This window comes from Microcebus murinus, chromosome 10 (assembly GCF_040939455.1).
Source record: "Microcebus murinus isolate Inina chromosome 10, M.murinus_Inina_mat1.0, whole genome shotgun sequence".
Lineage (NCBI taxonomy): Eukaryota > Metazoa > Chordata > Mammalia > Primates > Cheirogaleidae > Microcebus > Microcebus murinus.
The window spans coordinates 100,188,794-100,215,531 of record NC_134113.1 but is presented as its reverse complement, the minus strand read 5'-3'; the positions used below and the strand labels follow the sequence as shown (position 1 = coordinate 100,215,531).

General features: G+C 50.8%; 1 protein-coding gene across 7 annotated transcripts in view; it reads left to right on the top strand.

Annotated features, from left to right (window-relative positions):
- Positions 1-26,738, top strand: part of CACNA1C (calcium voltage-gated channel subunit alpha1 C) — a 613,935-nt gene that overhangs the window by 43,283 nt on the left and 543,914 nt on the right. For 5 of the 7 annotated variants that reach the window (XM_076007799.1, XM_076007800.1, XM_020287401.2 and 2 more), the window contains exon 1: positions 8,978-12,944. In XM_076007799.1, coding sequence (XP_075863914.1) covers positions 12,783-12,944 — 162 coding nt within the window. In that variant the 5' untranslated portion in view covers positions 8,978-12,782. Of the gene's footprint in view, positions 1-8,510; positions 8,842-8,977; positions 12,945-26,738 lie in introns of those variants that run through there. The other 2 variants (XM_076007801.1, XM_020287400.2) reach the window with 2 other exon arrangements.

Below are 26,738 nucleotides of genomic sequence, written 5' to 3'. Positions count from 1 at the left end.
AAGCTGGGGCCACTGTCCTTGCCATGTCGCATTGCTCGCTGTGCTCTAGTTCTGGTGACTGGGAAGGGGACTCTCACTCCCTGTCTGCTTTTTTACCTGTGAAGCGGGCCAAAGCAACAAAACACCCTGTATGATGGGACAGGAGTCTAAGTAATTAATATTGTGGGGAAAAAAGTCTTGGGGCAATTACATTTTGAGTCATTCATTTGTTCAACAAATTTTCATGGTGCACATACCACACTCCAGGCTGTTTGGGCTCTGAGAATGCAGCATGGGCACAGCGGACAAGGGCTCCTGTTTCCAGACACATCTAACATATGGGAAACATACTAATCCAAGGTAATTGAATAGCATCATCCCTGTATACATCTGTACAAAAACCTTTGAAGGCCCCCCAAAATTCTTTTTTTTTTTTTTTATTTCGGCCCAAAATTCTTTTTATAAAGAACTTTTATAAAGAACTTTTTATAAAGTTCTTTTTATAAAGAACTTCCGTGTGGCAAATGTGTTTTGAACACCTACTAATAACCACTGTACTAGGATTTCTTTTTTCTTTTTTTGGAGATAGGGTCTTGCTTTGTTGCCTGGGCCTGAGGGCAGTGGCATGATCATAGCTCACAGCAACCTCAAACTCCTGGACTCAAGTGATCCTCCTGCCTCAGCCTTCCAAGTAGCTGGGGCTACAGGTGTGAACCACCATGGCTGGCTAATTTTTCTATTTTTTGTAGAGACGGAGTCTTGCTATGTTGCCCAGGGTGGTCTTGAACTCCCGAGCTCAAGCTCTCTTCTTGCCTTGGCCTTCCAGAGTGCTGGGATTATAGGCATGAGTCACTGTGCCTGGCCTGTAGTAGGATTTCTGAGGCCACAAAACTGAGTCCTGCTCTCAAGAGCTTGTGAATTGTTTGGAGAATAAGAGAAGGACCTCGGTATCAGAGTTTAACTCATCTCAGGCGTTCATGAGCTGAAGCAGAGGAGGGGCTGCACCAGTGTTTGGGTCCCCGCAGTGGCGTGCCAGGCCTTTGTGGCACTCTGTGCCCTGTCTGCAGCCTGGCCTGCTCCCCAGATGTAAGCAACCTGAAGGATCTCCATCTTCCAGCTGGGTATCTGTTTGTAGTCAGGGCCAGGTCTATTTTTCACCTCAAAGGCAACTCTGCTGTCACACTTAGAAAGCTAAAGTGCTGACTTTGAATAAACTTGAATTATTCCCCAGCTGGGGCCTGCAGTTTAGGTGTGCCATCCCCTCGTGGTGATAGGTGCCTTAGTTCAACTAGCAAGAGGTCGAGATTTCCCTCCTCTCTATGCTTGGGAGTGAGTGGAGGAAGGATTTTATTAGTGTGATGTCTTATTTTTGGTCGAAGGTTATGGTTCAGCCGTGTGTGTCCATCCGTGTGTTTTCTTCCTTGCTCTCTCTGTCAGTGCGGAGAGGGCATTGCGATTAGGGCCCTATACCCATGGTAACCCTGGCCGCTTGGGCGTCTGCAGATGGTCTGCTTCCAGTGGGGCTCCCTGCCAGCTAGGGTTCTTTCCTTACAAGTTTCCCTGTAAAGAACAGCGGAGAGGTTAGTTTGCTGGCACACTAGAAGGTGCGAATGCTGGTAGCTTTTCTAGTTTTCTGCTTTTCCAGTTGGCTCGGGCTCCTGAAATGCTCCAGATTCTCTGCCTCCCACCACCTTTGCCCCATCACCAAAGGCAGGTGGGATGTGGCATAGAAGAGAGATGGTTTCATGTATGGGTGCCCGATTGATTGAGTTGTGAAGGTGGCCACAGATGTCCTTGGCCCCTCAGTGTCTCTTTGTTTCGGAGCAGATTTGCAACTGTGGATGTGGGGCCTGTTCTGAGTGTCCCGTCTCCTCTGAATTGTGTCCGTTGCAGGGTGAGGGAAGAGGAAGGTGGAGAGAGTACGAGAATGCTGCTGGAAATAGTGCACAAATGGTCCAGGTGAGAGGAAAGGGAGTCAGGTGCATAGCAGCATGGGCGACACATCCAGGAACCCGCTGGGTGCTCACCCTGGTGAGAAGGTATCCGTCTCAGCTGGATGTCCCAGGGCTCTGTCACTGGGCTTGGGGGAAGCACAGCTTCTGTATATGCTCACTGAGAAGAAATTAATTTCTCATTCAGTTGTCAAGACTATTAGACACTGAAAAAGGACTTTGGGTTTCTACATTGTTTGTTGGATGTTAGACTCTCTTATGCTTTGAAAATATGTCTTTTTGCACAGAGTGGTTAATTCCTGATCAGAAAATCCACCCACCCATCAACATCTGAATCAGTTCTTGATTGCTTTTTTAAAAAGTTTTTTCACAGTTTAGAATTATGTGCCCTGTCAGTACTCCTGCTTTTCACGCCTTATTCCTCGCTGTGCTCTTCCTGTGGGACTGCCTCTTAATACAGACCGTGTTGTCCAGTATGTGGTCACATGTGACTGTTACATGTACATTAATTAAAAATTAAGATGTAAAATGTACCTTGTCAGTTGTATCAGCTGTATTTCAAGTGTTCAGTAGCCACATGTGGCTGGTGAATGCCATGCTGGACAGCCCAGAATTGTAGGCCATTTCCGTTACTGTGTAAGTTGTATTGGACAGTGCCGCTCTAGACTGTATGTCTCAGTCAGGGTTCAGGCTTATAACAGAAACTGCTATAGCCATAAGAGGGAAGATACTTAAGATAGGAATTTAAGGGCTTATAAATAATTGATTCTAAGCTGGGCCTGCAGGAAGGATTCCCAGAACAATACCAGAGAACAGGCCTGCCAGGGGAACTGTGCCTCTGGTCTAGTTAGGAAGGAAGCTGGACATGTGGACATCACTGTGCCAGGGCTGGCTTCAGGATCACCCCACTGTACCCACAATCCAGGGATCAAGAAGCCATTGGCAGGGGCTTGGCAGCTCTATGCCAGTGGAATAGATACCCTCCCCACCTGACTTATCTTCGATTCAGTTCTTGATGGGCCAGTCCCAAACTTCCATCAGGAATTCCAGCTACAAGGGAGGTTGGGAACTGTTGTTTTTAGCTCTCCAGTGTCTGCAGCCGGGATTGGTGGGATACAGTAGAAGGAGGCTGGAAGAGAGATTGAGTTAGCCAGTCCACCAGTCTCTCACCTGCCCTGCACCAGGCTGCGGGAGGAGCGAGATGAGCTCGGAGAAGTGGGCCCAGGCCAGCCTATGCAGGCTTCATCAGCCGTGGCAAAGAGTATGGATTTTGAAGGGCTTTGACATGGGCAATGATGGGGCCTGATTTACATGTTCTAGTTCTGAAAGGTCACTTGGCTGCTGCATGGAGATCGGCTTGGGGATAGACAAGAGCGGAGATGAGGGAAATGTCAGGGGGCTGCTGCAGCATTTCTGGGCAAGAAACAGATGGTGGCTGGACTAGGGTGGTGGCCTGGGGGTGGAAATCCTGCTCAGAACCCCCCCCCCCCACACACACACACATTTGAGAAGTGGAGGGCCTGATGGCTTGAGCACAAATCTGTTCCTTAGGGCACAGATGGACTTGCTCCAGCGAGTTCTTTCTTAATGCCCTGTGGTCTACCTTCAGCTGCATTGTGGCATAGTTATCAATACAGTCATTTACAAATAGATGCTGAGCATTTTCTGGGATATGGCCCTGGATTCGATGCATGGATGGAAATGGATTAAAGAAAAAAAGTCAATTGTTTCGCCACTGAACACCTTCCAGGTCCCCAGCACCAAGCCTCACTCACAGGGGACACCAAGGAAGCATAAGCTATTGTCTCCTGACTCGGACTCCTCACTTGGACCCTGGCAGAGCAGAATGGCATGAGGCTGACCAGTCTGTGCCAGGGTCTTGCCCTCATCCTGGTCCCTTGGAGAAGTAGCTGCACCTGTGTGCAGGAGGAGCTGGGCTATTTGACAAGCGGGAATCCTTTTTTCATGTCCAGGGACATGATCACTGCTGTGGCACCTACCTGCGTGTGTGGCTTGATCTGCTCAGTGTCTGCTCTGGGGCTCGTTCAGCGGTGGGAGCATCCATGGAAATAGCCCAGTCAGGCAGAGCCAGAGCAGACTTAAATGGTGGCATCCTTTCAGCTGGCAGCCAGGAGACAGAGCCTTGAATCAGCTTTATAATTTGAAAATTGGTCTCTTTGCATCGAGTGGTTATTTTGTGTTAACAAAAGCCATCAAGGACACAATGCCGCCTGCCCTGCCTTCACGGCTCTACTCTGGATTCAAAATTAGAGAGCCAGAAATGGAGGTTTTCCACTCCTGGGGTTCTTGGGTAGTTGTGCCACCTTGTTGTGGGCGACCCGGAGATACAGAGTATCAGGTCTGGGTGGGGAAACTGACTTAGAGAAGGGAGGTCCTGCTGGGTCGTGCAGTACAGCTTGCCTGGAGGCCAGCCCCAAGAGGCCACACCTGTCTCACTGTGTATGGCTCTGTGTTCCCTGTGGCAGGGCCCTTGGTCATGTCGCAGGGTATAGGGATGCTTGGAGCTGCCAGGACCAAAATACTGAAGGTTGTTTTCTTGTCCTCTGGCTAGGGAGAGGTTGACATTCCCTTTTTCCCCATGGGCCTATTCATATGAGCTTTCTCCAGATGGTGTGCTCCAGAGAGGTCCTTGTGCTCTGGGAATGGTTCACAATATAAATAAGGTAGGTCCCCCATGGAGTGGAGGGGTTCGGAAGTCAGCCTACCAAGACCTGGTTGGCGGAACTGCCCTCTGGCTCTGTGCAGGCAGCTGCCATCTTGCTCACCGTGAGCCGCTGTCTCAGGCGTGGGGCAGGTGCTCCCTGCACACGGCCTTCCTGGGCAAGGTTCTCTGGCCCGGTCCTTCCTGCCCTCGTCCCAAGTGCTCTCAAACTCCAGGGACTGCTTGGTTTGGGGACCTGGCAGCCCATATGAGAGGGGATTAAGGGCGATGCTTGGGGCTGGGAACAAAGATTGGGGTCTGGATACAGGAATTGTGAATGGGAATCATGGTCTGGGAGGGCTGACAGCAGGGCGACAGGGCTGCTTTTATGTATAATGTGTGAGGGAGAAGAAGTTAGTCTAGGAACTAAAATAGAGTCTCTTAAATTTTGTCAATGCCAAACTGAGAGTCTAAGAAGGGAAAATTATATACCAGAGATTGAACAGAGCAAAATTCGAGTTCCAGCCTTCTCTGGTGACCCAAATAAGACAGGAGATCAGGCTGCTTTGGACTTGGTCACGCCCATGTGCAAATGGAAACAGGGACACTGTCCACTTCTGTTCACCCCGGAGGTGCCCTGAGGGTTAGGGCAGGGGCTGCTGGCGTAGTGGCGCTGTCTCGTGAAGGCCGCATCACGTGTAAAGGTGTTCTTGGGTGAAGCGCAGCCTCCTTCCGTCTCAAGGTGCATGGAGACCCGGCAGGTGTGGACTTTGTTCGTCACCACATAGGTGAGCACGCACGTGTGTGTGCGTGTGGTGTATGTGTGCGCGAGCGACTGGAGGAGGTGGGAGTCTAGTCTAGCAGTTGACCGTGAGTCCTGTGCTTGCTGCAGAAATCTTCCATAGTCTCACTTTGTGACCTTTAATGAGTCATGCATACCTTGTTTTCTTATGTGTTAAATGGAGATACTCACGCTTGCTGTTTCTTCAAGCAGTTCAAACCCACTCTTGTAGTTTTTTTCCTCTGGGTCTTACAAGAAAGGTTAATAAAGTCCCAGCCATTTTGGGGTCTCCTTGCTTTATGCTTCAGATCCCCATGGTGGGTGCTGCCCTGCCTTCATGGCTCTACTCTCTGCTGGGAGGTCAGGGACAGGCTCTGTGGGAGATTGTGGGACGTGCCAGGTTCTCCAAGAACCTGATGTTCTAGTTGATGTATTTTGTCCCTGGGGAGGCAGTGCTGCCTGGAGCAACTGTGGCAGAGAAAAGGAGGTGGGTGAAGGGAATATATCGTGGGTTGGGCGTCAGTGTCACATTGAGAACGTGGCCATGGATTGGTATAGCAAAGCACCAATATTCCAGGCCCTAGGGGGCAGGAGCATGGCTGTAATGCCACAGGGACCAGATGGCAATAGTGCAGGATGCAGCTGTCACAGACAAGAAGGCAGCTGATTGCTGCTCCTGAGGAAGACCTGGTGTGCTCCTCTGGGATCATCAGGGTGGTAGGTGCATGGCAGGTGTGATACGGTTCCCTACCCTTTGTGCCATGGCAGGCATCAGTGGTCTGCCATGGTAGGCTTTCCTGCAGTACTCAGAGCAGCTCAGACTCCTTTCAGTACAGCATTTGGACAGTATGGTCAACCAGTTGGCACAAAAGTTGAAACTTATTGTCTGTCACTGGTGTGATGGAAATGACATAAACTTTGAAATCTGGCAGAAGTGACAGCCCAGCCAGGTACAAGCTTTGGACACTGAGCAAGTCTATTAGGCCTGTTTTGGTTGCAAAGGACCTAGCCTCAATTCGGATTCGCTTAAGCTAAGTTACTTAGGTAACTTCGTCATCACAGCGGGTGGGGAAGATGACCTGGAGAAGGGAGGCTCAGCTGGGCTTTACAGTACAGCCCTAGTGGAGCACCCCCCACCAGAGGCCACACCTGACTCACCTGCCTGTGGCTCACCTGTGTGTGGCTCAGAGTAGGCTGACCTCAGGCATGGCTGGAGAGGAATCTGCGGTTGCTAGAGCTCTGTGTCTGGGGCAGACTCTGCGGTGGAAATGTCCTGAGTGGCTGAGCTGGGCCATATGCTCTTAACAGCTTCCTGTGGCAGGTGGGGTAGGGGTGAGGGTGATGGGATCTAGAAAGCAGGCTACTTTGGAAGCAAAGCTATCTTGGAGGTCAAGTATAGGAGGTTCAGCCCAGGATAGTGGGGAGGTGGCTGGGAGAGGTGCCAAGTGCTCGCCTATGTGCTAGTGAGCCACAGAGAATGAAGGGGACTGGCAAGACAGTTTGCTCTGGGCCCAGTGGTGTCCCTGGAAGACCGGGGAAGGTCATTGTGGACAGGCTTGGAAGTGTTGTATGTGCCCCTGGTCTGGCTGTTCTGGCCACAGTCTCCCGGACAACTCTGGAGTGGCATCAGATGCCAGGCTCACTGCCCGAGGTGCATCCCACCCTCTGAGGCTTTTCTTGACCCGTCTGCACTTGGCCTACTGACTAGCGATACCATCTCAAGGCCACGTATCTGTTCCGGGAGATTCAGGTTTGGGCCCAGGCCGGGCTGATCCCTTGGCAAGCCTTGCGGATTCCAGGGTGAGGCACCAAGCCTCACATGCCTGTGAGCAGGTGTGGTGTCTTGGGGATGGTCTCAGAGGCTTCATTGCCTTGAAAGCAGAGCAGTGCAGCTGTCCCTGCTCAGGTGGGCCCCTCTGATTTCACTGGTTCCTGCCAGTCTTCCTTCCAGAGAGTGTCCTACTTCCCCACCCCGTCAGCTCCTACCCTCCACAGTTCCTTTCCCTGATGTCCAGTGCTGTACAACGGATCACCCCAAGACAAAGTGGCCCCCAACAGCAAACCCCTTGTTTTCTTGCTCTCAGTTTCTGTGGGTCAGGAATTCAGGAAGTTCCTGATTTGGGGCAATTCCGGCTTGAGGTCTCTCATGAGGGGCAGCCAGATGACGGGGACTGGAGTGGCTGGGCCGGCAGGACTCTCCATGGAGGCTAGTTTGGGCTCCCTCATGGCATGGCGGCGCAGGGCTGTGGGTGCCAGGTGCCTCCAGAGCGGCCTCGTGAGAGTCAGCCTGACGCAGCGTGCCCTTTTCTGACCCACCCTTGGAAGTCCCCTAGTGTCTTCTGAGGTACTTTCTTGGTCAAAACAGTCACCAAAGGCCAAGCTCATTTTGGGAGGAGGGGGCCTAGATCTTTCTCAGTGAGAGGGATGCCAGATGTCAGAGGATTTGCTGACATGGTTTAAACTGTCCTAACGCCTCTACCCCTGCCTATGCAGACAACACTTAATGCCCAGACGGGTTTGAGGTAGCTGGATGTGACCTTACTTTGGTCCAAGCTCCTCATTTTATTACAGTTATTTTTGTTTTTTGGAACTCAGGTGCAGAGTCGAGTGAATCATACTCTTCATTGTTCCTTCGTCACCGTTGATTCACGCAGTGAATGGCCTCTTGTATTCACTCGCTCACCTGTGATTCCTCCCTGTCCCATGTCTTACTCCCATTTCCCTCCCCACAGCCATTCTATTCTATTTAATGAACATCCTTTCATCTGTGTGTGTTTGTATACGTGTGTCTTAACTAACAGCTGATGCACTGTGTTTTATCTTTTCTATGTCCCCCTTTCTCGCCGGCACTGTGCTGCCAAGGCCCCTCTGTGCTGTGATGCCTGCATCTCAGCTCTTGTCTGCCCAGAGAGTGGGGGACGTGTCCAGGGTCACCCAGCTGAACCAGGGCCGGAACAGACTTCCTGGCTTTCTTTCCTCAGCGTGCACACTTATGTTTCTGTGTGCTCCCCCCCTACCTCCTGCGATAGCTTGAAATAAGGTTTTTCAAAAGGTTTGAGTCTGGGGTCCAAAGGTTGTCACAGGTGCTCCTGTTTCCTCTCCAGTAACTGTCATCCCTTTTCCTGTCTCGCTGCAGGTTCCAACTATGGGAGCCCGCGCCCCGCTCATGCCAACATGAATGCCAATGCGGCCGCGGGACTGGCCCCTGAGCACATCCCCACCCCGGGGGCGGCCCTGTCCTGGCAGGCAGCCATCGACGCGGCCCGACAGGCCAAGCTGATGGGCAGTGGTGGCAATGCCACCGTCTCCACGATCAGCTCCACACAGCGGAAGCGGCAGCAGTACGGAAAGCCCAAGAAGCAGGGCAGCACGACTGCCACACGCCCACCCCGGGCCCTGCTCTGCCTGACCCTGAAGAATCCTATCCGGAGGGCGTGCATCAGCATCGTGGAGTGGAAATATCCTTTGTGCTCTGAGCGGGGCAGGGTGCTCCTGGGCCCACAGCCTGGGGCCAGCCCCGAGGCTTACTGGGCAGTGGGGCGTGTCAGCAGTGCTGAGCTATAATGGGTCCTCAGACCTACTGTGTCTGCATCACTGGGGTGCTGAGAAATGCAGAGGTCTAGGCCCTGCCCTAGACTGGATGAATCAGAATCTCTGGGGACAGGACAGGGCCCAACAATCTGCTTGTATCACAAGCTGCCTTCCCCCCCATATAGTAAGCAACATTTGTAAAAACGAGGCTAGGAGGTTATGAAGTGCCATCTGACATAGCTTGTGCAGGGATTCACTCATGTGTAGGGTTAATAGTCATCACGTGCTGCTGCTTAACTATCTTTCCCTCCTAAGCCCTGGCGCTGGGATAGTGTCCTGGGTGAAGGAGCCCAGGAGGTGCAGCAGTAGCCTTAGTGACTTTAGCTCTTGGCTCAAGGGTGTAGGAGCATTGGCTCTTGTGAGAATTTCCTGGAGGGTTTAACAGACTATAGACGACTGAGCTCCACCCAGGCCATTTGAAACTCTCCAGGCCCTGCCTGGTAGCTCATGCCTGTAATCCCAGCACTTTGGGAGGATGAGGTAGGGGGATCGCTTGAGCCCTCTAGCCCAGGAGTTCAAGGATACAGTGAGCTGCAGTCGAGCCACTACATTTTCCAGCCTGGGCAACAGAGCAAGACCCTGTCTCAAAAAAATTAAAAACAAAATCCAAAACTAGTGAATGGGACTTTGAATGGCTTTGAAAAGTTGGGCTTGCTCATTGTGGAATTGCAAGCCCCTTAACACTGTAAGGATCACAGGGTTACAGAGGTTGGATAAGACCTTAAAGATCCACAGGTTCACCCTGACTTCCGTCAGTGATGAAATCGAGCCCTATAGGAGAGGCTCTTCCGGGTCACATGGTCAGTAACAGCTGGGACTAGAACCCTGGCACTCACCGCTGGGCATCTTTGCAGTGAGAATTCGTGCAGCCGGCTACCGTGTCCCTCCAGGTTCGGATGGGAATGTTAGGTTTCAATAATGAGTTTCCATGGAGTGATTTAAAAGTCTTAGGCACTAGTTGAAGGAAGATGACCTTATATAAAAGAAAGTTTCTGTTTAGCAAGAAATATTAGTTCTAGAAATGTTTGAGTCTCTCAACTCAAAAGTTACTTTAACAGAATGCAATTCAAAATAAGTAGCTGCTGCCACCTGGCAGTGAGTCCTGGTTGTCCACGGTGGTTTCGTCCCCAGATGGCTGGGCAAGAGGCTCGGCTGTGATCAGCCCTGTCAGGCTGCTTGCACAGCTGCTTGTGGCAGAATTGTGGTAGGGAAGAGCTGGGGGGCCCTGCAGGTCAGGCATCCCCAGAGAGGAGGACTGTGAGGCCCAGAAAAGCCAAAGAACTTGTCCTAAATCCCACAGGTGGCAGTTGACAGAGCTAGTTTCAAATCCAGATTCCCCTGAACCCTAAATCCATGCACTTCCCACACCCTGTGTGTCCATAGTATTAGGCAGGATGAGGCAGGACTGGAGGTCCTAGGGTGGATATTCAGGGAGTGCGGTGGGACCTGGATCTGGGACCTGAAAGCCCACTGCCTGGGTGCTGCAGCCACCCCTCCTAGGGGAAGGTCCTTTCCTCCTGGAGGAGAGAAAGTGACCCAGCTTCAGCAGTGCTGGTGGGTGGCATTCCCAGATTGCCTAGGAAGGGCGGCTGGGCAGGTACAGAGACAGCCTGCATACTAGCCAGTTTTTCTTGAAAAAGTAGGATCTGACGCTGTCATCAGGAAGAGAAGGCAGTTGAAAATCGGTCTGTCACAGGGTGACACAGAGCACTTCTGGGGCTTACCTGGGTTCTCTGCTTTTTAGCTGGTGGCTTTTCTCATCTGCCTGATTGGTTTCCTTACTCATCATCCCCTCCGGCATAAGTCCTGTACCTCAGCATAAGGTGAAGGATGGTTAGCCTGAACGGAGAAACACCCTGAGCTTAGCTGTAGCCCACTCCGGTGGCAGCAAGCAGACATCTGAGGAGTGGCTGCACGGAGGTCTGGCTCTGCTGCCTCGTTGCACCCTTGCCTTGGCAGGGAGAGCACAGGGCACCAGACTCTGGGCTGAATGTTGCTTTCCTAAGCAGGTGGGAAGAGGTTTGAGAGGCAAGAGTTGGCAGGGCTAAAAGAACCAGCTTCTTGGAAGTGCTTCAGGGTTGCTTTAGAGTAGATCAGGATAGAGTAGTCCTTAACAACTCAGACTGCCCGCGTTTGGATCCCATCCTGCCACTAGCTGTGTGACCTTAGACAGGTTAACATCTGACTGTTCTGTGCCTCAGTTTCCTCATTTAGATAGTGGGGCCAGGGTGTTGTGTAGAGCAGTGAGAACAGAACCTGGCCCTGCGTAAGCTCTGAGCAAACATTAGCTCTGTCCTTGCTGTCATCGTCCCCGGCACCAGCGTCAGCTCCCGCCTTCATGGCTGGCTCCTGTTCAGCATGAGGGCAGGAGGGTGTTAAGAGCCCAGGCAGTTGGTCTGGGTTGTGGTCCTGGCTTTGCTGTTGGCCAGGGCGGGACCATGGGCAGGTTGTTTTACTTTGTGCACCTGTAAAGTTGGGAGGTTGGACGGGTCCACTGTGGGCCACTGGTTTTGCAATGTAGGCACACATAGGAAATGACACCTGTGTGAGCCATGCTGGATATGTGGGGCCTCAGGGGTACCCCTAAGGCTGAGGGGGTCAGGTGCTAAGATAATCACTTAGCCTCCTCCCAGTGCCGGGGTGCACTGTGAACACAAGTCAGAAGGCTGCCTATGGCAGGGAAATGGACGCTGCACTTGGAGGTCAGGAAACTGGGTTCTAGTCCTGGCTGGTCATTGACCTGCTGTGGTGCCTTGGGAAAGTCTCTCAGGCACTCTGGGCCTTGGAGCATTAGACTAGATCATCTCTAAGGTCTCTTCCTCAAAATTTACTAACTTTGTGAGTATGGATTTCCCGGGGAGAATTAAGTGGGTCCTTTTACCCAGTAATTTCCATCCTTCCTCCTCTTTTCTGCTCCAGGCTGGGAGCTTGGCAGTGGGTTGGGTGGGGCCATTCCTGTGAAGCTTCCCCTTTGTGGCCTTCAGTTGTGAGCATGGGATGGGTCTCCTTGGAAGAGGTACTATCATATTAGCTCATTTTCTTTTGAAAGCATATCTTGCCCCTATCATTTGATGGAGAAATCAGTGCACGGACCCTCAGTGTGCACTGCTACTGGGGGGTGACCCTCAGCCTGGCTTAGAGCCCAGCACACAGCAGCCAGGGGTGCAGAGGACCTGGACGCCAGCCTTGGCCACTGGCGGCAGGGCCTCCACAGACTGCAGTGGCTTTACGCGTTCCCCACGAGGCTGAGCCTTGGAGGGGAGGTGGCAGCCCTTCTCCAGATATGCAGTGCACTTCCTGCCATGCTTTTGGGCTCCCAAGCTTCCCAGCCAGGCTTTGGGTTCTCTGGAAGATGTCAGAAAATGAGGGAAAATAAAAAAATTCCACACTTAAGTTTAAAAAATTAAGAATAAAATCTCTAAATTTCAGTGAAAAACATGGAAAGTGGCCCTGTCGTAGAATCCTGTCCCACCTTTGTCTCCTTCCCTGCGGGTGGGGGTCCTCCATGGAGGAGCGAGGTACCGGGGGCAGGCTCTGCTCTTTAGAAGGAACCCCAGGCACACACGAGGGAGAATGAAGTCAAATGCAATCTAAATAAATAAAAGAAGGGGAAAAAAGTTTTTAGAAATCTGTGTTTACTCTGGCACGCGACTGGCCTCCACTGCTTTTGACATATTAGGGAAAAGTTTGGCGGGGACCCGCTAGGAGCACTTAAAAAGGCATGTGTTTCTTTTCAGAGTACAAGGGGCTTGGAATGTGTTGTTCAAACAAAATTCTTATGAATCTTTGATTCATTTTTTAAAAAATACATAGATATATGTTTGTTTCACTTGTGCTTTCTTCAGCATTAACTTCCTTAACTCCCTTCCTCAGACCATTTGAAATAATTATTTTACTGACTATTTTTGCCAATTGTGTGGCCTTAGCGATCTATATTCCCTTTCCAGAAGATGATTCCAACGCCACCAATTCCAACCTGGTAAGTCCACCATCCTCAAGCCTCTGCTTTTTCTACTTGTTGGAGAACTGGACTTGAATCACATGGATTCAAGTTGGAATGTGGAAGAAAAGCGAGATGTGTGTTTGGCATGTACAAAAGCCCTGCAGAGCTCAGATCCTGAGTGCTATTTTGCACTTCATTCAAATCATCACCTGTCTTACCATCCTGTTTTCCAAAAGAATATTCCAGTTAGGTGGTGGTGAGCTGTGTGTGTGTGTGTGTGTGTGTGTTTTGAGTAGCAGATCCTGTTAGTGTTACAGAATGTGCTGCTTAAGTTTTGAGTACAGGTGTTTGCCAGAGTGAGCATTTATTCTTGGATTCTTTTTTGGTATTTAGCTTAAATGCCTTTGTTCCATTGGTAGGGTTTGCTCAGGTGATCTGTAGCATCGCTGCACGATAAATAATTTCTAGGAAGCTCTTAGGAAAGTTTGCTTTTGCAGCCAAGATGTATTGTTGAGTTAAAAAGGCTTTATTTCCTTGGGAAAGGCGACTTTCCATTTGGATTGTTGAGAGGCCAGTGCTGGCAATTTGGGTTTAGAATTTGTCCATGGAAAAAATGGAGAGTGTGTTTACTTTTGGATGAGTGTGAAGTCATTACAAAGGCCTTTGCTCCATCTTGGCATGTGAGGAAAAGAGCTCTGGAATGCACTTGGCAAAATTGGGGCACTCCAGGATGCCTTTGCTACAGGCACGGAGGAAAATCCCATCTCTCCCCCTCCATTGCTTTTCACATGATTTCCACAAAGTGTGTTTGGTCACCAAAGCCACCATCGTCAGCACCTTCCTCTGATTAGCAAGGTAGGAGTGTCTGATCATGGGATTCTCCTTCTTACTGCTGCTGACTGTGGGTGCCCATAGGTAGTTCTTGTTTTGTAACCTTTAACCTTTCGTTTGGCCATTTTAGTAAATAAGTCTGATGCATATTTTAAACTTCTCTGCCATTTTCCAAGTTTTCACAGTTAGCTGCTGATCCAGATCTGTGTTAGGTAAGGTGTCCAGTGTGAGCGAGGCAGCTGCGTCTTATGGCTTGGGGTTGGCTGTGTGCTGGGGACAAGTTCCAAAGGTTTCAAAGCTGGGCGGAACACTGAGTGATGGTGGGTTGGGAGTCAGCGGACGGAGTGCTAGTGTGGCCTTGTCTCTTAATGGGCAAGAAATGTTTACTGTGTCAAGATAAGTACCTGGAGGCATGTCTCTCCAGAGCAGGACCTCCTTCCATTGTTCCCGCTTCTTCTCTGTGTGTCCGCCTCCTCCACTGCCTCAGGCCTCTGTTGCCCTGTGGCTTAGCACTTAGTCCACACCTTTTAAAAAGGAGCTTTGGTTATAAACAGAATCAATGTTTTGTTCCTAAGCCAGTGAAGCTTTGGGTTACTCTAGGCCCAAGTAGTGGTGAAGTGGGCAGATGGTCGGTTTCTCCTGGGCCCCAGAGCCGGCCATGCAACAGCCCTCACAGCCCATGGTTGCTGGAAGGAGCAGCAGGGCTGCTGGGTTGCTGAGGCAGAGGGGAGCCCTGGGCTGGCCAAGACCTGGTGGCCCTGTACCTCCTGGGGGTGGAGGGGCTGGTGGGAGAGCATAGAGGGTCCCCGTGGATGTATTCAGGAGCTGGAGTTAGGTTGCTGGGTGCGGATGATGTGGGAGGGATAGCACTTCTTAGGGATCACACCACAGAGTGATGCAGCTGTTCTAAAACTATCAATAGGTGGTGGGGACGGTTGCACAAGTGTGTGACTTTACTAAAAATCATTGAATTGTGTACTTACAATGGGGGAATTTTATGCTATGTGAGTGAAACCCTAATAAAGCTGTGGATCTGACTTCTCATCCTCTGCATTCCATAGTGTCATATGTTCCCTGGGGCAGTGATGGCACCGCTGAATGGGGGGATGGGAGGTGGTAGTCATGAGTATTAGAAAACCCCTAGAGGAACAAACAGAAGCTCACTTCAGCTAATAGATCAGAATATTATTCTGCTCCATGGAGATAACACTGTGAGTGTCATGATCTGGGCTCTCCTCTTCCTCGTTCTCTGCAACATCTTTTCTGTCAAATGCTCCTTTTTTGAAACACTTTGACCCCTTGCTTCTTCTAGCTTCTCTTCTTGCTTCTATAGGAACTTTTACCAGATTTCTATCCTGGGCCCTCTGATTTTCTTTTTCTGTAATCTCCCTATGGTGAGCTCATCCCTGTCCACAAATTGAAGTTCCTTTCCTAGGTAAATTATTCCTAAGACCTACATCTCCAGCTCTAAGCTCTTTCCATTAGTGAGGCCTGTGGCCAAGTGTAGTGGCTCCTGAAACCACCTATCATCGCAACCACCTGGAGACCTTAGGCCATACTGAGTCCAGCACTTGGTGGATCTGATTCAGATTTAGTAGTTTGGGGGCATGGTATGGAAATGTACATTTCAAAAAATTCCTCATAGGGGTGCTAATGATTAATCAGATTTGGGAGCTACCGGCCTCTTGAATAGAGCAAAATTAGAGTTAGACAGACCTGAGTTTGAATCTTGGCTTCACTACTTCGAAAGTCTGGATCTTAACCTCAAGTTATTGAGTCTTTCTGAACCTCAGTTCCCTGCCTGTAAACATAGAGGTGATATCACATGAGGGTGCCGGGGAGAGTAGGGCAACAATGAGGGGCCCGGCATGGTCTGGGTGAATAGTTACATGTGCCAGGTGTCTTGCAGAGGCCTTAAACAAGCCCCAAACAGAATTCATCCTCTCTCCCACCATGCAACCTGTCCCCCAAGAGAAAACAGAATCAACCCCAAGGGGACCTGCTCCTCTTTGCCCTTGGCTGGGTGGGTGGCATGGCTGGCCTTGCTGTCACTCAGAGTCACCGCTGACATCTTCTTCCCTCTCCACATCCACTGAGCAGGCATCCAGTTCTGGAGATTTTAATTGCAATCTATCACATTTAGCCTCCTTTCTGTTCTCAGAGTCACTTATTAAACCTTCTGTGCCTTTGTTTTTTCATCTATAAAATAGAAATAGTAACAGAGTCTACCTCGTAGGGTTGCTGTGAAGATTAAAGGAGTCAAAATACATAAAGTTCTTAGAAGAGTGCCATGATAGAGGCTAAGTGTTGGGTCCTGTTCATGTTGGGTGTTATTGTTGTCATTGTCGTCATCCTCGTCACTGGACCCAGGCCTCATTGCCTCCTTCCTGGATGCTCCCTCTGGTCTGTCTCTAGTGCCCCTCCCACCGGTGTCCCTCGTGGGCAAGTAGCCATGGGCACACATTCACACCAAGAGCCAGGCACCGTGTTCGGGATACTGCAGGAGGCAGAGCTAGTGACTAATAGGGAGGAGGAACATGTGGACAGATGTTTGCAAATAATGAAAGGTCTCACAGGCGGTCAGGTGTCAGGGAGGAGGGCCTGATTCACGTTGCTGGTGGGAAGGGAGTAAGCATGTTTCACATAGGGTGACATATTTGAGTTGCATCTCCCGGTAAGAGGTGATTTCCAGGCCAAAAGAGACATTTCAGGCTAAGGTGTGCCCACATGCAAAGCCCCTGCAGTTAGTCTCTTCCTGACCTGAGGAAGGGGTGCTGGTTTTGAGGGCGTGAGCAGAGCTTGCTGACCCCTGCACACAGCTGGATGCACTGCGGGGCGTTGGGAGGCCAAAGGCTTTGAGGGCAGGAGACCGTCTTGCTATGCGAGGAAGATGGTGCAAGTGGAGGCCTCAGCTGTGAAGAGCAGGAGATACCTTGTTAGATTCTGCGTGATAGTGACAGCAGGGCTAGAGGGCCGTGGTTTAGGCCCTGGCCTTATGGACGAAGAAGAGGACTGACTCCCAGGATGGTTATATGGGGAACAGGCCAGGAGAAGGACTTCAGGAGGAAGGTCGCACTGAGGGACAGGGAATGATGTGGACAATTAGGGGTTGTTAATGAGGAGCCCATGGAACAGGCAGATGGACATGTCCACTGGGCAGCCAGTAGGGCCTGGAGCCCAAGAGACAGTTCATGCTGAGGATGGAGATTTGGGGGTGACAGGAGGTAGACAGAGAAGAAGCCCTGGGCATGGACCAGAGCTGCTGCTACAGGGCGGAGCCAGACAGGAGGGAAGGGCACGCCACACCCTGGAGAGGGTGGAGGAGAAAGGCTTGACCTGAGAGGTAGGAGGGGAATCGCCGAACGTGCAGTCTCAGACGCTAAGGGAACAGAGTTTAAAAATATAAAAGAAAGACTGGTTGGCAGTTCAAAAGCGTGTTTTTGTGGCAGCTCAAGGCTGATGACAAGAGGGTTGGCCTGAGTACAAGAAGAGCAAAGCTTAAGGCTAAAAGTAGGAGGCTCTGAAATGGCAGGGGCACAATAACGATTTGCCTGAAACATTCCTTTGTCATGCTGGAATGAGACTCTCCAAATCATTTAGGTACCCTCAAAATGAAGCTTGAGAACCACCCTATTAGTTTCATAACTTTGTTTGAAAAATAAGGAGTTGTTGTCTCATAGTCCTGCTCTGAGAAACGGCAGAGGAGCGGTGACGCCGTGCCCGCAGCTTGCGACCGGCGCAGACGGCAGTGAAGCCCACGTCCCAGGCCCTTCCCACAGGTTCCGGCTCGTGTGTCGGGGGCGGGCTCCCCTGGTGGCTCTGATGCAGGTGGTCCCAGACTGTTCCTTGAGAACAGTGACCTGGGACGGTCCCCTGCATGGGACTGCACCCACCCCAGCTCCCCCGCAGTCGGCTCTGTCTCCCCACAAGCTCCCCCAGGACTCAGACAGAAGACGGCACACGTCAGCCGCCGAGAGCACTCACTCTCCTGGGCTCGAGAATGAGCTGTTCAGCCAAGTAAGCGTCTTCTGTTCGTGCACACTTGCAAACGCGCGTCTGCGCTTGCTCCTGCGCACACCCTTGCCTTTCTCCCACCTGCTTGATTTAATCCCCGTTTCTTTTTCTAACACTTCGCTTTTTTCTCTTTCTAATAGATGAAAAATATTCCAGAATAGAGTTTTGTTTTTAAGATCTTTCTCTCATTATTTAAATAAAAGTCTGTTTGTTTTATGCCCCAGCTAACATATACTTTTGCACCCAAAATCATCATCTTTCCTATCTTTTCCTTCTGCTAATGAATCATAGTAAAACCTGAAAACTGTTCCATTCCATATATTCACAGTCCTGTTACTGGCAATGCCACCTACCATGCAGCACATCATTTATAATACAGCCACTATAAACCTTGTTTACCAATGGCTGTGACTGCGTAAATTCTGTGATGTCTTTTGATGGCTCTGCAAACAGGGTAGACTTGTTGTTTGGAAAACTCCCTGTTCTTTGCAAACCCTGAAGTCCACAAAGACTTGGCTTGAGTTGGAATATTAAGAGAATATATTTGGCATTTGACCTTGTGCAGAGAACAGTGTTGTGTACTTTCTGGAGCAAGAACCAGGCTTGAAGTGGAGGTGGAGAGGAGAGGGAAGAGGCCAGAGAAGAGATCATCTTTGGGCTGGTCTTTTCTCGGGGGCCGTGAGAGGCAGAGTGGCACCATAACCTGGTTGAGAAGATTGAGTGAGTTAACGTGTATAAAATGCATAGGACAGTGTCTGGCACAGGTGAATGTGTCCCTTAGAACTCAAAACTGAAGGCTGATGGCCCCTCTCCATCCGCTCCTTTTGGCTAAGTCAGAATCAATGGTACCTCGTCCTAGTTTTTGCCCCAGAAGGCTGGGAGAAGAGACCAAAATGCTGTGTTTGCTGGCAGCTCCGATCCAGCAGGATTAGTGTTTTGTGATTGTATGGGGAGAGGAACGGAGACCCACTTATGAAAAAAGAACCCCAGAGGGAGAGCACTGAGTGGATCATCTGGGGGACCCCACTCCCCACCCCACAGGCTCTGTGTGTCTTGGGCCGGTCCACTGAGCAAGCGTATGAGCCACTGTGAGGTTGAGGTTCCCCCATTCCCAGGCAGTGCTGAGTTGAAGATACCCTACTTGGGGTCTTGCATTTGGACACCACAAGTTCTGAGCTGAGCCTGAGTCCTGCCCGTCAGCCCCAAGCTCTGAGAGAGGCATGCTCTGAGCAGTGAGAAGTGGTGCCAGTTTGGATTCCCTCCTCCTCCTGTAGTGAGCTGTGATTGCTTTTGTTAGGTTTGCCTAAGAGTGAGAAATCTTTTTATGAGGCTTTCATGCATCAACAGTAATGATTGTACTGAAACGAGATTTATTATTGCTATCTCCTAGGTGTTGTCCTAAAGCATCAGGCATGCATACTTTGCAGCCATGCCAGGTTGTAAGATACACTAATAGATAATCATAGGGAACAAACCACATAGCTACCGTGTCATGCAGGAACACCCTCTCTCGGGAGCATAGGCAGGGGAGGCAGCAGTGGAGAGAATTCTAGGTGAGAGAATTAGCTTGACACAGTGCACCGGGAAAGTGCTTCTAAGAAGCCAGGTTGCAGTTGAACTGGTCTGAGTGGGATCTGAGGGTGGGTATGTCTTAAAAGCTACACTGGAGCCAGGGCTACAGGTGTGGAACTAGGAAGAGAGACCTGAACTGTGTGGCCGTAGGTCAGTCACTTAATCTTTCTGTTTGTATGTCTTCTGGCAAGTGGGAGTAATAATACCTGCTTCATCATCATAATTACCTTTACTGAGTGACCACCAGGTGCCAGTGCTTTGCATGCAGTGTTTCTAATTCCTACAACCATAAAGTGTAGGTTCTGTTTATTTGAGTATTTAAGGGTAGAGATGGTATCTATCTTGTTTGCCGTTGTGTCCACAGTGCTTTGGGCAGTTCCTGGCACACATTAGTGTTTGTTGAGTGAGCGAACCTGCCAGGTGTTGTCTCTGTATTGTATTGTATTGTATTGTATTGTATTGTATTGTATTGTATTGTATAGTATTACTATTTTTTTTTTTTTTTTTGAGACAGAATCTCACTCTGTTGCTCGGGCTAGAGTGCCATGGTGTCAGCCTACCTCACAGCAACCTCCAACTCCTGGGCTCAAGTGATCCTCCTGCCTCAGCCTCCCGAGTAGCTAGGACTACAGGCATGCGCCACTATTCCCGGCTAATTTTTTTTTTTTGAGACAGAGTCTCGCTTTGTTGCCCAGGCTAGAGTGAGTGCCGTGGCGTCAGCCTAGCTCACAGCAACCTCAAACTCCTGGGCTCAAGCAATCCTGGTGCCTCAGCCTCCCGAGTAGCTGGGACTACAGGCATGCGCCACCATGCCCGGCTATTTTTTTCTATATATATAGTTGGCCAATTAATTTGTTTCTATTTATAGTAGAGACAGGGTCTCACTCTCGCTCAGGCTGGTTTCGAACTCCTGACCTTGAGCAATCCGCCCGCCTCGGCCTCCCAGAGTAATTTTTATATATATATATTTTTTTGTTGGCCAATTAATTTATTTCTATTTATAGTAGAGATGGAATCTCGCTCTTGCTCAGGCTGGTTTCAAACTCCTGACCTCAAGCAATCCGCCCGCCTCGGCCTCCCAGAGTGCTAGGATTACAGGTGTGAGCTACCACGCCCAGCCTTGTATCTTTATTTTAGATGAAGAAGTAAAATCTCAGAGACGTAAAGTGACATCACAAGCCAGGAGCAGAGCTTTCATTTGAATTCTGGACTGTATGAAACCATAGGTTGGGTTCTTTGTTCCTTGAAATGTATAGGGTTGCTATGAGGATCCAATGAGGTAGAAGTGAAGCGATCAAATACTTTGTAGCAGTACTAACAGATATTTAAAAACAGGTATTAACAAACAAACTTGGTTGTGCTGCAAAATAAGTTCAGTAAATACCAAGTTAACCAAAGTTAAATGAACTATTATAAGACTTCTCTAAGCCTTTAACACAATAACAACAGACACTATTTATGAGTTCATATCATGTGCAGATGTTGTCCTAAGTGCTTTGTGTATATATTAGCATTTATAATAGTCCTATGAGATGTATGCTATTAGCCCATTTTATGGATGAGGACACTGAAGCTCAGAAAATGTAAATAATTTGTGAGATAGTGTGTGGAACATAGCTATGTAGTGTAGACACTGGCACGTGGAGGCAGGCAGTATATCTCCAGACCTGTGCTCTTAGCCATTGCGCATAGCGGCCACCCTGGGAGAAGTGCCCCATGGCTCCCTGGGCCAGGCGGAGAGTGCACCGCCTTTCCAACTGACACCATCACAGACATCTTGAGGAATCACACCTTGTTGGTAATGCTGCCCTGTAGAAATACAGTGGTTTAAGACGCAGAGAAGAAAATTCTTTCCCTAAGGACTGATGCCATAGGAGAAAGGACGGAGCTGGGAACAGGATGGGACGTGTGGCAAGGCTGGTGTAGGAGAGGAGGCCGGCCAACACCACTGGCTCAGCCTTGTCCAGAACATGCCACTTCACATGAGATGGCAGCTTCTGGCTCAGGTTTGCGCTTAATCAAATGGTCTGAACCCCAGGCTGCCTGGGGCAGTTGCTGGACTCTGTGTTTACTTACTAAGCGTTTCAGAGGGAGGGAAAGGCATTGTCTGCCCTATAGTTGCCAATAGATGGGGTAAGAGGAGGTGATGCTTTGAAGTCTAAATGTCGTGACACCTCCTGCACCATTTTTATATACCTTTATTCATTTTGGGGGAAATGTTCCACATAAATTCACTTTTTATGTAATGGGACACTTTTCATGTACCAAACTCCTTATAATTTAGGTATATTTGAAGAAAGTCCTTCTAGAATATAAAATATAAATCCTTGGATCCTTAAAAGAAAGATTCTGCACATATTTTATGCTATTCCTACGACTGCACAATCATTTGGAATTCAATTATTGAGCCTGCTGTAATACTGGGAGCTGTTGGGAGAGGCAAGGGACCTCCAAATGGTCTCAGAACATTATGATCTGAGAGTGATTTTGGACATGTTTTTATACACCACCCTGTTGGGGTGTCTGCCTGCTCCAGTACCAGCTCTTTTAATTTGCTCCTCCCTCGCTCCCATAGGCCCAGAAACCAGATAATCGAATCTTTACAGTTACGTGCAAAGTACAAGAAAATAGATTCTGATTGAAGACCTGCAAGGCTCACTTATGAATAAAGTGCATTAGCTTTAATTTGTGGATTTTATAACATTGATTTTGGCTTCTCCGAAGCCTCTCCCCACCTGATCCCCTTTGTTCTCAGTGGTGTCTGTGTGACTGAAGTTGCTGGGTGGGTGCCTTCCCACTGACATTGACGGCAGCAGTGATGGTGACACTTGTACCCCGCACTGTTCTCGGCACATTATATGAGTGAACTCATTCAGGCCTCTCCACAGCCCTGTGAGACCTTCATTGTGATTACAGTCATCCCATTTCAAAGATGAGGAAGAGGCACAAGGAGATGGACTGACTTGCCCAAGGTCGCACGGCTGTGAAGCAGTACAGCTGGGATTCCGGCTGGAGCGTGTGGCTTGGAAGCGTGCGGCTTGGAAGTGTGCTCTTAACTGCTGTGCGTGTGGCTTCCTTAAGGGGTAAGAGGGAGGGCGTTTTGCTTAGCATGCAGTCCTTTAATTACTGGGTCCTCGGCCAGAGTGTATGTGACATATGTGGTCTGTCTCTACCAAGGGCCCGGAGGAGCAGCCGCAGGGAATGCCGCTCCTCAGGCTGTGTCTGCCTGTGAGTTTCTTAGGGGTATGGCACAGCGCCCTGGCCTCTGCCATCTGGAAAGCATGGGGTGGACAAGACGGAGGCCTGAGAGGTTGACTTGGTTTTGAGGCTGTATCTTCCCAGGGACCAGTGATTCGTAGTAGTCGAGATCTTCAACCAAACAGACCCTTAGATGAGACTCTGGCTGGGGCGAGAGGGACTCAGGATCAGCCCAGCTTCCTGAGATGAGCTTAACACCTGCAGGACCTTCTCATGGACTCAGTCATCAGAAGCAGTTCCTGGAAGCTGTCTGGGCCTGCACTTGAACTTGGGCCCTTCTTGGGACCCCAGTTTGTACTGGTCTGGCAGCAGGGCCAGGAATGTCAGATGTGGTGAGAGCCACACCCCTTCCATGGCATAAGGCGGCACTGGGAATGTCTGAGCACCCCAGCCCTGGTGGAGACGTGCAGACGTGCAGAGCCGTGGCCTGAGCGACGGGTGTGGGCTGCGTGGCACGGCCCTGGGTTCTGGTTCCAGCTCTGCCACTGGCCTGTGGCATGGCTTTGGCACTTTGCTTCTTTGGACTTGGGATTTCTCAGCTGTGAAACAAGGGTAATAATTCCTACATTACTGAGTCCCGGCAAGGTCAAATGAGAGGATATATAGAAATGTTCTGGAAAATGCAATGTGCCATATGAACGTAGGGGCATTATCATGGTAACTATTGTTACTAACACTAAACAGATATATTCTCTCTCTAAAATATTGACCCCCTTTTTTTTTTCTGGCACATTCCTTTGTGAACCTTTCCCTCAGACTGCTTTCAAGATAACTTAGAGATCTAAGCAAAAGAACTAAAAGCCAAGTTCCAAATTTAGTTCCTGACCTTTCCAAGATGGATGGTGAGTGGTGGGGCCGGAACCTGCCTGCTGCCGGAGCCCAGCTGGGCTGCGGAGCCTGGGAGTGGGGGGAGCCCATGGCACAGCCCCCGTGCTGGGAGCTCCGTGGCCCCTTGTTGTTTTCCCCCCGGCCTAGTTTAACTCTGGCGGGCGGAGCGTAGCTTTTCTGTGGCTCCTTCGGCGCTGCCCTGCAACTTGCAGAGCCTTCCTCAGATGCACGGCACAAGCGATCGGGAAACCCTGGGGCTTCCCTCTCTGTGCTCAGGGACACTCAGAAATGTGGGGTGGGAAAGGCTCTCTTCTCGGCGTCTCTGAGTCCTGAGGAGCAGGGCTAGTCCTTTAGGATAAGGAGGGCGGTGTGTCCAGGAGGAGCATTCGGGGCTGTGTGGGGCTTCTGCAGGCGCCTGGACTGCCGTGGTGCTCACGGCCGCTTAGTCTCAGCAGGACCAGGGAGCACGAGCCTCCGGCAGCCTGTGCTTGCAGACTCCTCTGCTGTGCGGGGAAGGCAGGTGGCAAGTGGCAGATGTTATGCTTGACAGCTGGGCTACGTGCACAGCTCAAAATGCAGCTGGGTCTGAGCTGTGGCAGTGGGTGGGTTGTTGGGGATGGGCCTCAGGGGAGAAGGTGCTGAAGGCCAGGACCTGACTCCGAGTCCCACCTGTGCCAGACTGACACGTGAGAGTGGGCGAGAGAGTGACCACAGCAGGCCCTTCCCCTCCCTGCCCGTTGGAGAAGCATTCCGAAGGTTGGCCCGCAGGGGGTGAGCCTAAGCATGCCCTTTCAGCTCAGCTCTTCACTGCCACTGGCTGCTGCGCAGGTGGCTACACGCAGCGGCGTCGCAGGAGGGACTCCGGCGACTCAGTGCCGGGAGCCTTCTTTGAGCTGGGTTCCCTCTGGACACTGGGCTGCAGGCCTCAGGAGAGTGTTTTCGGTGGGGCCAGAGGAGGAATAAAAGGAGAAAGGTGAAGGGAAGTGGGTGGCCTTGGGCTGCAGTCTTGCCTTGCCAGCCGAACTCTCAGATGGCCCCAGTGGCCCACACCCTCGCCCCATCCCTTCCCCTCGGTGGCTGGTCCGGTGAATGTGATGCTGTCTCTCTCATGGTTAGGTTAGCACAGTGGACTGTAAGACGAGGGAGAAATGGAAGGGGGCAGGGTCTGCCTAATCAGGTGGTCCCTTGAAAGGGACTAAGCTCTTTCTGGAGAAAAAGGGTCCAAGTGCACAAGGATTTGATGTGTGAGAAATTCTCCATTGCTGGTTTTTAAGGTGAGGGGCTGTGTAGCAAGGATCTGAGCATGGCTTCTAGGAGCTGAGACCAATCTCTGGCTGGTAGCCATCCAAGAATTCCTTCTGCCAACAGTCTTAAGAGCTTGGAAGAAGACTCCAAGTTCCAGATGACAACGCAGCTGGCTGGCCCCTGACTTCGTCCTTGAGACACTGGGGTGGGACACTCAGCCATGCCATGCCTGGACCTCTGACCTGCAGGACTGTGGGCTGGCCAGTGGGCTCTGTTTGAAGCTGCTGAGTTTGTGGTCATTTGTTTTGCAGCAGCTGGGAACGAGCATGCACTCGCCACGCCCTTCCAGCACACCTGCCCCGAGACGATCACTCGGGTGGGGCTCTCTTCACTTTGGGGCTTTTGCTCACGTTGCTCCCTGGTGTTCAGGGTTTCTTCCACCTCGCCAGGCTAAGTGCTGCTGGTGGACCTCACTTTCTCTGTCCTTCCCTGACCCCTGGGAATCAACTTTATTTATTTATTCATCCCCCGGCTGACTGTTGTTCATCCCAGGGCTCAGGTTAGAAGTGACTCTTACAGGAAGTTTTCTCTGATCTGCCGTGGCTGGATTTGGTGTAGCCCTCCACATTTCCGCGGCACTGCAGATATCTCTGTCTTCGCTCTTTTAATCTCCTGTTTGCTTGTATGTGTCTCTTGTATTAGTTTCCTAGGGCTGCCGTAACAATATACCACACATTTGGTGGCTGAAACAACAGAAACATATTGTTTCACAGTTCTGGAGGCCGTATCAGAAATCCACGTGTCAGTCGGGGTGGTCCCTGCTGGGCGCTCAGAGGGGCTCTGCTCCACGCTTCTCGTGCCGCTAGCAATGCGTTGTGGCCCTTGGCTTCTAGATACATCACTCCAGTCTCTGCCTCCATCCTTCCATGGCATTCTCTCCTGGGTGTCTGTCTCTGTGTCCAAATTCCCTTCCTCTTAGAAGGACACCAGTCATTGGATTAAGGCTAATCCACCCCAATCCATGTAACCTCATTTTAACATGATTCTGTCTGCAAAGACTCTATTTCCCAGTTAAGTCATGTTCACAGGTATGGTGGTCAGGACTGGAACCTTCCATACCTTCCTGCAGGGACACAGTTGGCCCCACAGCACTCACAAGCAGTCAGCTCTGTGTGAGCGGGGTCATGTCCACCCAGCATCCAGCACAGCACCTGGAATACAGCAGGAGCTTCGCACATGCCTGCCGAGTGCCTGCTGGGCTGGTGGAGGCAGCGCTTTGGAGGGAAAGGCAAGCAGGTCCCGACGGGGCCGCTGCTCCTTCCTTGCTAGCTCCTGGCAGGGTGGGCTCCCCTGACCCCTTTACAGCAGAGCCACCTGGGGGTGGGAACAGCGGCTTGTTCAGCAGAGGAGGTATCCTGCATCTGAGGGTCTCAGGTTGTGGCTCACTCCTGCACCCCAGCCCTGACTCCTCCCCTCTCTCTGCCCCCTCTGCCCACTAGCCCCAGACATGCACCAAAGGAGGGCAAGTGCGAGTCATAGCTGGAGGTCCATGGCAGAGGCGGTGCTCCCAGCCACAGCAATCCCAGGGAGCGGGAAGGAGGGGCCTCCTGCCAGACCACCAGTATGGAGCCCTGGCTTTTTTCTTCCAGGTCCCCAAGGACTACAGCTGGCTGTTCAGGGAGGGGTTGGCCTCTTCCCCTGGGTGCTCAGGACACTGTGAGTCAGGTTTGGCAGAGGTCTCAGCAGGGACTGTGCCAGGGTTCAGTCCAAACAGGGCGTGTAGATCTCAGGGGTGACTTAGCCAGCCTGTTTCATACAATTTTTTTTTTTTTTTTAGACAGAGTGTTGCTCTGTCACTCGGGCTAGAATGCAGTGGTGTTGGCATAGTTCACTGCAACCTCAAACTCGTGGGCTCAAGCGAAGCTCCTGTCTCAGCCTCCCAAAGTGCTAGGATTACAGGCATGAGCCACTGCACCTGGCCTTGTTCCACATTCTTTAAGGGGCGTCCCTCTCTCTCGACCTCTTGCTTATGCCTATGTGGCCAGACCTATCCCATAACCAGAGAATCTCTGTCCTGGGACA